General features: G+C 39.6%; 1 protein-coding gene across 1 annotated transcript in view; it reads right to left on the bottom strand.

Moving 5' to 3' along the window:
• Positions 1–3,398: 3,398 nt before the first annotated feature.
• Positions 3,399–13,909, bottom strand: part of PGM5 (phosphoglucomutase 5) — a gene marked incomplete at its 5' end in the record, with an annotated part of 63,384 nt that continues 52,873 nt past the window's right edge. The window contains one exon of the mRNA XM_010087507.1: positions 3,399–3,723. Within this exon, the coding sequence (XP_010085809.1) occupies positions 3,634–3,723 (90 nt within the window). The remainder of the gene's footprint in view (positions 3,724–13,909) is intronic.

The following is a 13,909-nucleotide window of genomic DNA, read 5'->3' as shown; positions in this document are numbered from 1 at the left end:
TCTCTGAGTGCAACCATCCAGCCAATTCCTTATCCAGTGGGTGGTCCATCCATCAAATCCGTATTTTTCCAATTTGGCCACCAGGATGTCATGCGCAACAGTCTCAAATGCTTTGCAGAATTCCAGAAGGATGACATCAGTTGCTCTTCCTTTGTCCACTGATGCTGTAACTCCATCATAAAAGGCCACCAGGTGTGTTAGGCACATTTTGCCCTTGGTGAAGCCATGCTGGTTACCTCTCCTTCATTTTCCATGTCCCTTAGGAGAGCCTTCAGAAGGATCTGCTCCATGATCCTGCCAGGCACAGAGGTGAGACTGATGGGCCTGTAGTTCCCCAGGTCATCTTTTTTTACCCTTCTTGAAAATGGGGGTTCTGTTTCCCCTTTTCCAGTCAGTGTGAACTTCACCAGACTGCCATGACCTTTCAAATATGATGGTTAATGGCTTGGCAACCTCATCTGCCAGTTCCCTCAGGACCCATGGATGGATCTCGTCAGGTCCAATGGATTTGTGCACCTTCAGGTTCTTTAGATGGTCTCGAACCTGATCTTATGGTGGGTGGATCTTCCTTCTCCCAGTTCTTACCTTCACTTTCTGCAACTTGGGTGGTGCAGCCAGAGCCCTTGCCATTGAAGACCAAGGCAAAGAAGTCATTGAGCACCTCAGCCTTCTCTATATCCCTCGTGGCCAGGTCTCCAGTTTTCTTCTGGAGAGGGCCCACATCTTCCCTAGCTTTCCTTTTATCGCCAATGTACTTGTAGAAATTCCTCCTCCTTTTCCTCCAGTGCGCTGGGAGTATTCTTTGTATTGTTGGGTTCAGAAAAATGTGAGGTCTTGGGAAACAAAATTACTGTTAAAGTAAATGTTAGTGTAATCACAGCTGAACAACATGGGAATCTTGCAGTTTCCAGACTTGATAAAACTGCTAATCCAACAATAGCCAGAGAAGGGTCTGGGTCTCTGTCAAAGTGCCTAGACACTGTGATAAGACAAACATTATTAATATAGTCTTCCCTCTGCTAGGTGTATAGTCTGGTTTTAGAAGCACTGCATCTTTCTGTAAATTAATATATTTTGCTCTTTTCCAAGCATTCATCTCTCATATTAGTAAATATGAGTATCTCAGGAAATGCAGCACACTTTATGAGATTACGGCTACAGTCCTTCCCCAAACAGATCAGATACAAAAATACACACTGTATTTCAATCTCACAAAGTTTTATCCCTTGTCTGGAAAAGAAAAGCAATTAACTGATGGAAAATATGAGTTGTTACATTTTATCAGTGTCACTAGTCATCATAAAAAAGGGATGGCGAGTAGACTTGGGGTTAAGTTAGTTCTGGAAGTCTGCTGTTTAACCACACACAAACAGCCCTTTTCTCCATTTCAGTACAGAGGCACAACTATGATTTCTGAAGCCCAGGACAAAGTTAGTATTGATGGATTTTAAAACACATCCTTTGTTCACAAAGACTGCCTTCATGAAAGCAGACTGCCATCTACTGCAGCTAGTGCTCTACTGACTTTCTGATAAAAGCACAAGTACGCTTCTTCACAGTCCTGATTTGTTCTTCATGAGTCTTCCCACTGCATCTTGAAAGACACCTGGCTTCAGTACCTCTTACTTTTCAAAATGCAAGTCCCAGTCCCAGAAGCTTGGCAAATGGGATACTTGGTACTATAACTAGCTAGTTCCCCATGTGATCAAAAATTACTTCATTGTCAGAGAAACTGTAAAAGTTTTTAGAAGTTTTTGGACTGCCCTTCAGAACGTTCTCTCATGAAGCCCAGTAATTTGAACTAAGTGTCATAATCCAGAGTATGTCTATGCTTGACCATGTGTGATCCACTATTTAGAAGCTTACTAGCCTGCATCTAGAGGAGTTTGATCTGCAAGAAAAATGGAAGATTAGATAAACAAGGTTTCTGTAATTATGATCATTCTTACATTCAAAAGTAGATGTCCCAACTGTGTGAGAAAATGCCATGGTTGTCTCAAAAAAAAATCATTATAAAATAAAGAACTGACGCCTTAAAATCTCTTTTGGTTTATGGGAACACTTAATGGTAAGGTAGAATATGTGAGAACATACTATTCGTTCAGAGTCAATTAAGTAGATAATGTATTAAAGGCAGTTTTATTAGGATGCTTGAAAGTGCAGTGTATTTTGTCAACAATCACGTATTAGGACAGAAAAACAGCATTAATCTTTATTGTGTACTAAGTGCCATAGCAATTTTTTAACAGAAGTGTTGAAAGAAATCAAAACAAGTCTCCTCTGCTGCAATACTATGTAAATCGCACCAAAATTTGAGAACTACAATGAACTGAAACACACTGCAAAGAGGCAAGTTGCACAAAGCCACCTTGACACGATACAAGTGACCACACTGTTCCCAAGGAAGCAAAGCTTTCAAACAAGTCACATGCATGAAGTGTTTGTGTTTTTCTTCAGAGCACAGTTTTATAGCTAGAACTGCAGTATCATTTCACAAGCAGAAAAATGCTGATGTCCATATCCCCAGTATCCTTCTCAGATCTATGCTGGGACATCTCTTTTCCCTTTGTACTCCCCAAATTTTTATCCCATGATCCACTGTTACAAAGAATCTAACAGAAACTGCGTCCAGCTGGTGAATTAGAGAATTATTTATCTTTCATTCATTAGCGTTTGTTCTTTTCTCTTCACTACACATTTCACTTACCACTTTGTGCTAAGTGAGCATAAGTATTTCAAAGACTTAAAAAACTTCCATAATAACTCCTTCATGAAAAATTGCTGAACTTGCAGTGATTACCTTTCAAACACAGTAAGCACCAATATCATCTGCTGACATAAGGAATATTGCAAAAGATAGCAAGATTCCACACCCAACATATGTCTGGAAGGACACAATCAGCTTCTATAGCACAAATGCCTCCCTTTGGAGGAAAAAAAACACAGAGTCAAAAAATCAGGAAATTCTAAAGGCACAAGTCACATTGATATGCTTTAAGAGCAGGGTTAAAAAAAAATACGGGATAACCCCTTCTTCAGGTGCATGTGCAAGTGTGTATACAACACTGCTGCCAGTGTGCATCTGTGAGCAAGGGGAGAGACTGGAGAGGAGTGGTGTCAGGTGAGGAAATATACCCTTTGCAATGTACAGCATACAGCATACGCTTAAAAGCGTACAGCTCAGCCATGCTCTGTATATGTCTTTGTAAACCCACAAGAAGGTGACAAGGATCTCAAACAATATTAACTAAGCCCGTCTTTGCTTTGCAACTCCTCTCCCTCTCTCCCTAACTGAAATTTCCCCAACCTTTATCATAGCATTCAAAACCAAGTTTTCTTTTTCTGTCACATTGTTGACAACATTTGAAGGTTAAGGCCTCTTTCTTTGGTTACGTTGCTATCTGAAATTAAGATATTGCAGGTAAAACAAAGAAGTCAATACACTACTGTATCTGGAGATCAATGCAAATGAATATGCTCGATATTATATTGAATTTTTCTTCCCACCCTCCCTCTATCCCCAATAAAACTTTTAAAATCATACAAGGCACAAATGGCTAACATGTTTCAGCAAGGTCCTGTTTCTTCCTTGCTGTTCCTCTTTTGGCCCTGGTTTAACAATCTTCCGTTGCTTCAGGTGATGACAGTGGGTCCCTTTCGTCCTGTCCTCTCATGAATCTGAGATATTTTCAGTGCGATTGCTATAAGAGGACTCAGCACAGCCTGAAGAGGAAGACATATATCGAATTATTTAAAGCAGAAATACCAACAGAGATATTTATAAATCCCCCTTTTAACTGTAGTAAAAGGTAAGTCATTTAATAATATTCTCAGACTTGGTATAATGAAGTATCATACTAAGCATATGTTTTGTGAAGTGTTACACTGAGTACACCTAAGCTATGCAGAAAAGAGAAACCAGTAAGTACACTACACTGATAATGTCTCTACGTAATAGGAACCGTGGAGTTCTTGTGAAATCTGCTGCACAAAACAACCTAGAAATTACAGAAGTAGAATTATTTCTATTATGATGAGTGGAAGCCATGTAGATGAGACTTTCTTCCTATGCACACTTAATCTGTGAAGCTTAGGGTCGGGAGGTACTGTAACAATTACCTTAACAGAAATCACAAAAGTGTGTTTTGAGTAATACCACCTGTAACTGTATTAAATTGGATACATTCCAGCAAAAGCAGCATGAACTCTCAAGGTTCAGGCTACAGACCTCATTAAATGGCCATATTTATGAAACTGCCCAGATGGGTGAGTACAGATAACAACTATGACAGTACCATATGAAAAACAAGTAAAATATAATTTTTCAAATGGCAACTGAATCTTCTCTCAGTTAATTAAATGATATGCAAAGATAAACTGGCAGAGCTGAGTTCTTTGTGAAAGCCTTCTTTTCAGAGAATCATACACTTGATTACCAAACTATGAAGTTAATTTTCTTACACTCAAAGATTTAACCCTCCTACATTCTGGCTTTAAACTTGACACGTTTAAAAATCAAATCAAATCAAACAAAACAGTAATCCTGGACACCTTAAATTTACATATATCTTTTTATAAGCTTAATATAACCACTATTTTGAATCTGTTTCAGCCACCTAACAGTTTCTGACAGTAAGAGTTGTTTTCTTCATTTATACAAATGGTCAGACGGTTAGATCAAAAGAGTGAGGAGACAAACTAACTGTGCCAGCAGAGTGATGGAGTAACACCATGAATGCTATTGGTGTGAAGTGAGTTTATGATTAAACTTAGTTATGCACAAGTCTGAGCAGTCTGACATGTCACTGTTCAAAAAGCTCCATATCTGTAGATATCTATCTACTGAATAATCATTGAAGCAGAATACAAGTCCATTAAAGTCAAACATGCTTAGAGGAGATTAACATGTGGAGCACAAATTCATGTCTGTGGGCAAATGCTGCAAAAGTAAATATTAAAATGTGCCAATTTATAAGGTCTGGACCATATCATTCCTTCCCTTCAGCAACATGGATTAAGGAGATCTGAAAAAAGACCAAACAATCTGAAGTCCTTCTGGCACTTCTCTTAAGAAATCTCTTCCCTGTTTAATCCAAAAAGCACAGGAAAATTTAACAAGCAACCCTACTGATCACCTTTACTTGACCCTGATTTCTTAACCAATAAATGAAAAACCAAACAAAACAAACAAAGCTCTACACAATGCTTTGAACAAAAAACAAAATCAAATGAGTTTATGTCATACCTGTCTACACAAACAATTTAGCTGCTGCTCTTTTGCCAAGTCATTAAAATTACTACTAAATATTGTGCTTGTTACAATCACTTCTCAACAGAGAAAGTCCTATTTTAATTCTGTCCTCTCACACTTCAGTTTAGGTACAGTTTCTTCATCCTGCAAATGTAAAAAGCCCAAAAGTGCATTCTCTTTGGAATGGCAAGAGCAGAGTAAAATAACAAGGAATTAGAGCTGTATATGCTTTTTAAAAACTCCTTTGTATCTGCAATGAATGATTTACATTTCAGTTGCAGAACATAAGTCCTAGCCAGCAATCACCTATGGTTAATATGACTCTAGAAAGACTTCTATATCTTAAAGAGATCTTGATTTAAAAATATTTTTCAAATTATTCTTTCTACATAAGAAATAATAAAATTTTACTATTGCCATGTCCACTCAAAGCAGCAATTGCAATCACTATGTATGTTAATAATTAATGTTTATAAATACGTGAAGGGTGAGTGTCAGGAGGATGGAGCCAGGCTCTTCTCTGTGACATCTAGTGATAGGACAAGGGGCAATGGGTTCAAGCTGGAACATAGGAGGTTCCGCTTGAGTATGAGGAAAAACTTCTTTACAGTGAGGGTGACAGAGCACTGGAACAGGCTGCCCAGAGAGGTTGTGGAGTCTCCTTCTCTGGAGACATTCAAAGCCCGCCTGGATGCGTTCTTGTGTGATCTGATCTAGGTGTCCTGCTCCGGCAGGGGGATTGGACTAGATGATCTTTCGAGGTCCCTTCCAATCTCTAACATTCTGTGATTCTGTGATTCTGTGAACATATTTACCTCTTGGAAACTGTTTGGGAAATATGGCATGTTATTCTCTAGATAAAATTTAAGAACTGAAAACTAACAGAACAGACTTCAATCAGAACTTTGCTTTAGTAATAACAGAGAGAAGCTATACCTCTAAAAAAATAACAGATAGGAATGATTATTCATACCAGGAGATACATCAAACAAGTAGATATCTAACGTAAGACAAATAAATGTCCAAAGGCCTTTGCTTGGGAATAATCTGTATCAGAGCTGTCAGATGTGTATCATTGCTGTTTGTCTCATGAAGCATTTTTTTCCTCTGTGACTTTGCAAGAAAATTCTGTGCCACCCTCTTTCTTCTAGTCAAGTTCACAGATAGGATTTGCCCCATGATGCATCTGGCTTATCAAGGGCTCAGGAAGGGCCAAACGCTTGTCTGGCATTTGGCTTTAGAAAATATTTTTCTCAGAATAGGTGGACAAATGCCATACTTATGCTAAAACTTGCCAACTTTCATCAAAAATTCATGCAATTCTGATGTAAAATCATCTGTCCAGACTTTCCCTGGAAAGCTCATGAATATTTTCTCTTCAGTCTCTCCCCCAGCCTGCACTGAATTTCAGTCTTGCCAGGAAAACCAAATGTATGTGAGTTTTACACAGCCTAGGCATGGACATTTTCCACAGGACTTAAATTCACTTTTGCCAGTCCAAGGTAAGTCTCAAAAACAAGTTGCCCCATCAGTCTAATCAGTGAACAGAATTCTGCAGAATTTATCTGGGAAAAAGTAAAGAAAAAAAAAAAAAGCTCAGAGAATGGTAATAGAATGGTAGGATAGGATAGGACTCTCAAATAGGATTCACATATTTTAGTGAACACCAGTTAACTACAACTCAAAATTATTTTTCTTCTCAAATCTTTGCTCTTTTTTCTCTTACTGTACTGATCTGCATTTTGCATTCAGCATCATGTCCACCCGTGTTATTTTGGGCTCTCTCAGCGTTATAGATACTCAAGTGAATGTACATGGCGGAACACTAGGAACACAGGGTCAATTATTTGTATGTACGTCAGTATGTGTAGAACATTAAACACTAAACCATTTGCTCCCTGTATTCTGGGATCACAGGGAGAGGTAACAGAAAGCCATCCAAATCAGCAGGAGAATGTCCCGCTGAGGACAAAGATCCAGCATCAACTGGCTAAACGATGTGTGACTGTTACATAGGCATTTGGGCACCTGAACTACTAACAGTCAAAATGACACATTGGACGACAGCAAATATTTCAGAACAAATGTTAAGACTTTGCTACAGACTTCTAAGCAGAGCTGGCATAGTACTACATGTTCCAGAAGAATTAACTTCCCTAGAGCAATTGTTAATGCCTCAAAATTAAAGAGAGATAAACAGGTGGGTTAGTACAGGACAAAGTTGTCAAGGAAGGGCTATAGTTTAACTTTTGGAGCTCTGTAAAGATAGAAGATGTGCCAACTGTTTACCATCTCTACATCTTCCCTCTCTAAAAACTGCTGTCAAACCCCAAATTCTACCTCTTCAGCTCCTTGTCTATCAGATTTAGTATCAATTAAAGTAGTTTTCCAGTTCATAAAGGCAGCCCTGAGAAAAACATGCTTGCAGAATGCCTTCAAGTCACGAAAAGCTGTAATTGCTAGGTGCTGGTATTATTATTGTATAAATTATTATAAGCCTTGAAGTTTCAGGCACAGGCTAGAAATCCTTTTCTCTCCTAACAAATTAACTCTCAGTCCTTCTCTTTTTATCATTTAAACATTACACAGAAGGTTGCTCAGAGACACCAGGGTGACTGAGATGGCTCTAAGTCCTGGAACAAGACCACAGAGGAATTGAGAAATAACGCCTTCCTTTCTTACCTCTTCCTGCTCTGACATAATTTTCCTTTACTTCATGTGACTGCTTGAAGCTGCTGAAAATCCTTTGTAACCTGAGCAACAGGATCACTATCACATGAATTAAGGGAAAGAAAAAGAAAGGCACAAGAGAGGGGCAAATTCCCCAAAACATGTTTCAGTAGCCTTACCTATCAGAAGGAGCTTTTCCTTTTGGTTGTAATTTACTTTAAAAGTCAAACCAATACACTTTCAAAGCAACATTAAAGTGACAGAAGAGACACAAATAATGGACTTAAAACACCTACGTCATGAGCTTAGCACTGAGATCACGCAGTCTGTTACCACAGCTGTATCTCCTGCGGGGGCTTCTGCCATAAGGGCTCAATGCACAGCTCAGCTCAGCATGCCTGCTTAGGTCTTGCATTCCAAAAACCGGAAGTTTTGGAAAAGGTTTATGCTACAGGCACCCATCCTACACTATCTATAGAATGGGGATAACACGGTTCATCGTGGAACAAACTGGACTGGCTCTAACATCCACAGCACTGGTGGTGTTCATTTTATTACCATGATATTACCATGAAGGAGCACCGCTGACACAGGAAAAAGGAAACTGACCTCTCTTTTGTGCATGTCCTGCCTGCTAACTCAAATAAAATTACAATAAAGATCAGGAGGCCAGCTGTTCTGCCCCGAGCAATAGCAGAGGGCAGGCATAAGGGGTGAAAAAGACAGGAGGAAAATATAAACTGAGTGGTGCATGGAAACATTTACCTAAGAGTGTGCTCAAACAGATGGAAACATCCATATCCCACATCCTCACAAAGGAATTTTAGTAGTAAAGGCAGAATTTCATGTGCCTTCTGTGGACCATACTGTATGTTTTAACAGCCAACAAGAGGCACACTAAAAGACCTAATGCTTCAAAAATAAACAAAGAGGTAATAATTCTCTAGCAAACTGCAGTTGTGCTTAAGGTTGTAAGTGCCTTAACAGAACCATACAGAAACCTTTAATTTTATCCCTATAGAGTGATATTGGACACAAGGACTTCTGAATGACTGATTTCAGTTCCTTGCTCTTGGACAAACTCACACCATAAACAATCACTTTATACAATCACTTTATATATATATATAATCATATATAATCATAATCCTTTCATATACCAACCAAGGTCCACCTGAAAATCAGCTTGTTTTCTCCTCTGCTACTTGTCATTCAAAAATTGTTTCAGAAATTCAGTGTTTGATGATCAAGCCACTTTTTATCCCAATGATTTTGTTTTTTAATTAGTGTGCCTTTTTGGACAAAAATACAAACAAACAACTACTGCCCCAAAATCTTTGCTTGGCTAATGATGTGTAGCTAATCTAATGATTGTGTAGCTAACTAGCACATAGTTCACAAGTATTTGGCAAAAGTAATTGCAGCATTTGTGATTCACTGCATCCCATTTAAAGAGTACCTGATAGGTACTGTACAGGTCTATGCCAACACCTATTTATTGTGGTTGTTAGTCCATATTCTGAACAATCCAGATTACTCACTACACTGTTCCTAGGGCACTTATCCTGCAACAGCAGCACAACCATGCTGTTGAACAACACAATGGATTTAGAAATAAAACAATTCAAAACAACTCTGCATAATGAGTAATTTCTTTCTTGGTCTTTGTATATGAAAATTCCCATTTGAATCTTATCCAAGTTCAATAATATATCCAGGTGGCTAGACAAAGGACAAGAAGATACTAACTATGTGTCGCAATCTGCAAACAACAAATAATGAGCTGATCTATAAAATGAGGCTACAAATGAGCTTAAAGGTCAATGACCTCTTATGTTAGTACTTCAGGCGCACTGAACATATCTCTAGATTTTCCACCTGTGTAAAATTTATCACAGCTAATAACTCTATTAACTTCAGGAAAAGATACATGCCAATGCATAAAGGTCCAAGACTTTAGATAGACATCTCTTGTCAGTTATAACAAACTGAACTTTCTGAAATTCCTAGTTGCCTATTTCATGAGTAAAAACTAAAGAAATTTTATTTTTAAGGAAACCTTCCAAATTACCTGGAAAGCAACTTTCTCAGGAACGCACAGTGATGAAGGGCATCACCAGTGACAAGGAGCATCAACAGAGTGGTCTTCCATTCTAAGGGCTACATTCCAGTTTTAGAAAAGCATTGGGCATTGTTTTCAAGACTTCGTTTTAGCCTCCTTAGAACTAGATTGCATCACCACTATAAATTATGTAATTTTAAAATGCTTACATTGAATTGTTTTTAGCATACTTTGCACAAAGCATGATGGTAATTTTTCTTTATTGCTCTTGATTTTCACACCTGTTGATACTAGCTTATAGGAAGAACTGAACTATGCATGGAAAAAAAGTAGCCACTCCTTATCTCCCAGGTGATCATGAAGCTGTTTCTGCCAATTTACTTCAACGGATTGCTAAACAGCCAGAAGCCACTGCTATTGACATTTATCTGTGACCTCAGACTTCAAATTACTGGCACATTTTACTGCTTTCCCTTGGGCTCTTATGTTGTTGATCAGGTAGTTGTCTATGCTTAATTTATTCTAGGAGGAAAGTATTACCAATTAATTGTATGAAAGATGTTATTAAAATAAGATTTGGGTGACCCTTACATTCATTAATAGCTACTCTTTGGCCTACATATAAATCGGAACAACAAAGTCTTTATGAACCTTCCTTCTGTCTGATTACAGGAGTGCTCTTATGGAAGCTCCAATATTTCTGAAGGAAAATATACACTTAAAGGTCATAAGGCCTGAAAAACAGCTCTTCTGGTAAGACTCATGCAGAGTTACACAGTACCGAAGCACAACAAAGTATGAGGAGAGCTTCACTTGAGCATCACTTACTGGAATAGCTCCCTGGAGCCACTATTAAAAGTAGCCCCAGTATCAAATCAAAGTAGGGACAACAGCTACCACTCTCACAGTACCTGAGCCTGGATGATATTGAGCATTGTTACAGATCTTTGTCCAAATTTTATTCTGGACAAGAGTTCATCATAGAACAGCCCAGGTTGGAAGGGACCTTGAGACATAATCTGGTCCAACCTTTTGTGGGAAAGGAGTTATAGTAATCTGCAGAACTACAGCACATCTAATGTGAATGATTAATTGATTGAGAGCAGCCCTGAGGAAAACAACCTGGGGGTGTTGGTTGATGCAAAGCTCAACATGTGCCAGCAATGTGCGCTTTCAGCCTAGAAAGCTAACCGTATTCTGGGCTGCATCAAAAGAAGCATTAGCAGGTCGAAGGAGATTCTCCCCCTCTACTCTGCTCTTGTGAGACCTCACCTGGAGTACTGTGTTCAGATGTGTGACACAGACCCGTTGGAGCGAGGCCAGAGGAGATCCAGGAAGATGGTCAGAGGGCTGGAGCTCCTCCCCTGTGAGGACAGGCTGAGAGAGTTGGGGTTGTTCAGCCTGGAGAAAAGAAAGCTCCGAGAAGTCCTAATAGCAGCCTACCGGTACCTAAAGGGGGCCTACAGGAGAGATGGGGAGGCACTCTTTATCATGGACTGTAGTGATAGGACAAGAAGTAATTGTTACGAGCTGAGAGAGGGTAGATTTAGATTAGATATTAGGAAGAAATTTTTCACTGTGAGGGTGATGAGACACTGGAACAGGTTGCCCAGCGAAGCTGTGGATGCCCCATCCCTGGGGGTGTTCAAGGCCAGGCTGGATGAGTCTTTGAACAGCCTGGTCTAGTGGAGAGTGTCCCTGCCCACGGCAGGGGGGTTGGAACTCAATGATCTTTAAGGTCCCTTCCAACCCAAGCTATTCTATGATTCTATGATTCTGGGATTAATTCTGTCCACCTCAATTCAACAGTTGTCTTTAAAAGAAATGTACTCGTATATATTGTCTTTACAATATGGTTCAGTTAACAACTCAGAAAATGCCATAATGTCATACTGGTGATTCAGGACAATAAGCATGTCTCAGCATGCATATTGAAAGGTATGGTTTAGACTTCTGCTTATTTGTGGAATATTCACCATCAGCAGTCACACTGTCAAAGAGAAAAGAACCAAACTAGAAAAACTTGAAAACTGCTGAAAAGTTGGCTGATTAATTTTGGAAAAGGCTTTGTCTGAAAGGAAAGACAAAAAAAAAAAAAAAAAAAAGATGCTGATATGAAGCAAACTCAAGCTAGTTACCATAGTGATTACACAAAATGGCACTGCAACTTCCAATATAAATGGGTGAAAAAGAGACAAAAAGATGTCTCGAGGTACTTTTGCCTTTCATTTCAAGTATTGACTGGAATTGTCACCAGGCAAAAACATGGAGCAATGCAAATAATTCATCTTCCACTTGTCTATGCAAACAATGAAAAGAAGGTACTGGAAGGAGGCGGTCCAATAAAGCAGAAGCAACCAAGTATTTACTTTAGCAGCCAATCATCAAATATGTCTTGGTTTATCATACAAAAAAGCATGGAAGAAAGTTTTTCCTGACCAGCTGTTCCAGGCAGAATACAATGATACAGAAGCTACATGTAGTCATCTACCCAATTAAAAACATCAACTACACTTAAAGAAAAATAAGCATTTGTCCCAGAAGTAACAATGCCCTTAAATATTATAAATAAAGCATATACTTTACATACTTCTTTACATCAGTGCTTTTTTGAAAAACTGGTCACTTAAGAATATGTTGATTATGCCCCTATTGAAAGTAAATAGGAAACAAAGTACTTAAAACTTCAAATCTCTCACAGCTCTTCTAGATGCACCTGTGTCAGTATGAATCTCAAACTAAGCAAAAAAGGAATTACAATATCCAGAAAACTATGCCACTCTTCCCCAGCAATGCTGTTTTCTAAAAAAGAGGTTTTCTATTCACTCTCTTCTACATAGTCCACTGAAGATTATCAAATGTTCTCCTGAGAAATTTTTAGTTATTTTTGTACTAGCATGAGGATCTCTTGAAATCAAATTTATGTACTGCCTTGAAATCCACCATGTGTATGTGGGATACAATCTGTAACCTTACAGTTCCTAATACCCCCATGCTGTTGGCAATGTATCCAGCCAGGGCAAGGAAAGAGAAGCAGTGGGAACTGTGCGATACTAGACAATGAGAAAGCAGTGAAATAATTTATTGCATTAATCGAGATGAAACTGATAGTTGTTCCAGATTTTGTGCACATGGCAAGAGAGGAGGGGGTTTACAGTACTATGTAATTCCTGTGGCAGTCTAGATGTTAAAATGCCTTTCTGCACTGCACAAGTGCAGGAACGTCCCTGCAACGAGTTTCATGGCAATGACGTTTCTGCCCCTGGGATTATCTGTTCACTAGTGAATATCCTGGGTAAACAGATAAAAGTGTTACAATCAGACAGGCTCTGGTACATGTATAGAAAAAGACTTTCCAGCCTTTTTCTGTCCCTAGGAATAACAGACCCTTCTGGTGTCCAGAATAAAAGACAAGACTCTGAAAGCCCTAAGGGCCCTGAAGCCTAATGGCCCTGCCCAGCCTCCCCTGAGGACTCCCCCTGCACCCTGCCCCTGGGCTCACAAGGCCCATTTCAGCTTGCCCAGGGGTGTTAGTCCCCGCCTCAGCTATGCTGTAGGAGCGCTTGTCTCCAGACTCATCTCTGCCTCTGCTGCCTGGGTGGACCTCAGACCTGTACTACAGGTAGCCTCTCTCCCTGAAGGATCCCTTGGATGTACATTATAGCTTGTCTCCACTTCTCACCTTGACCCTGTCTCCCGGATGGACCCACACCGTTGCCTGGTCTCCAGCCCTGTCTGTGGTCCCATCTCCTGATGCTTCAGATGGACCGTGAACCTGACCCACCACTTGCCTTGTCTGAGATGGTCAATGGTGCTTGTTACCAGAGCCTTGCTCTGACCGTTCCACTTGCCTGCTGTGGGACTGTCCCCTGGACAATGAAGGCACTTCCTGTGCTGCAGCTACTCTGGGTGCCTGGCTCCTATGA

The sequence above is a fragment of the Pterocles gutturalis genome, unplaced genomic scaffold (genome assembly GCF_000699245.1).
Source record: "Pterocles gutturalis isolate BGI_N339 unplaced genomic scaffold, ASM69924v1 scaffold13651, whole genome shotgun sequence".
Taxonomy (NCBI): Eukaryota; Metazoa; Chordata; class Aves; order Pterocliformes; family Pteroclidae; genus Pterocles; species Pterocles gutturalis.
This window is presented reverse-complemented; position numbering and strand designations above follow the sequence as displayed.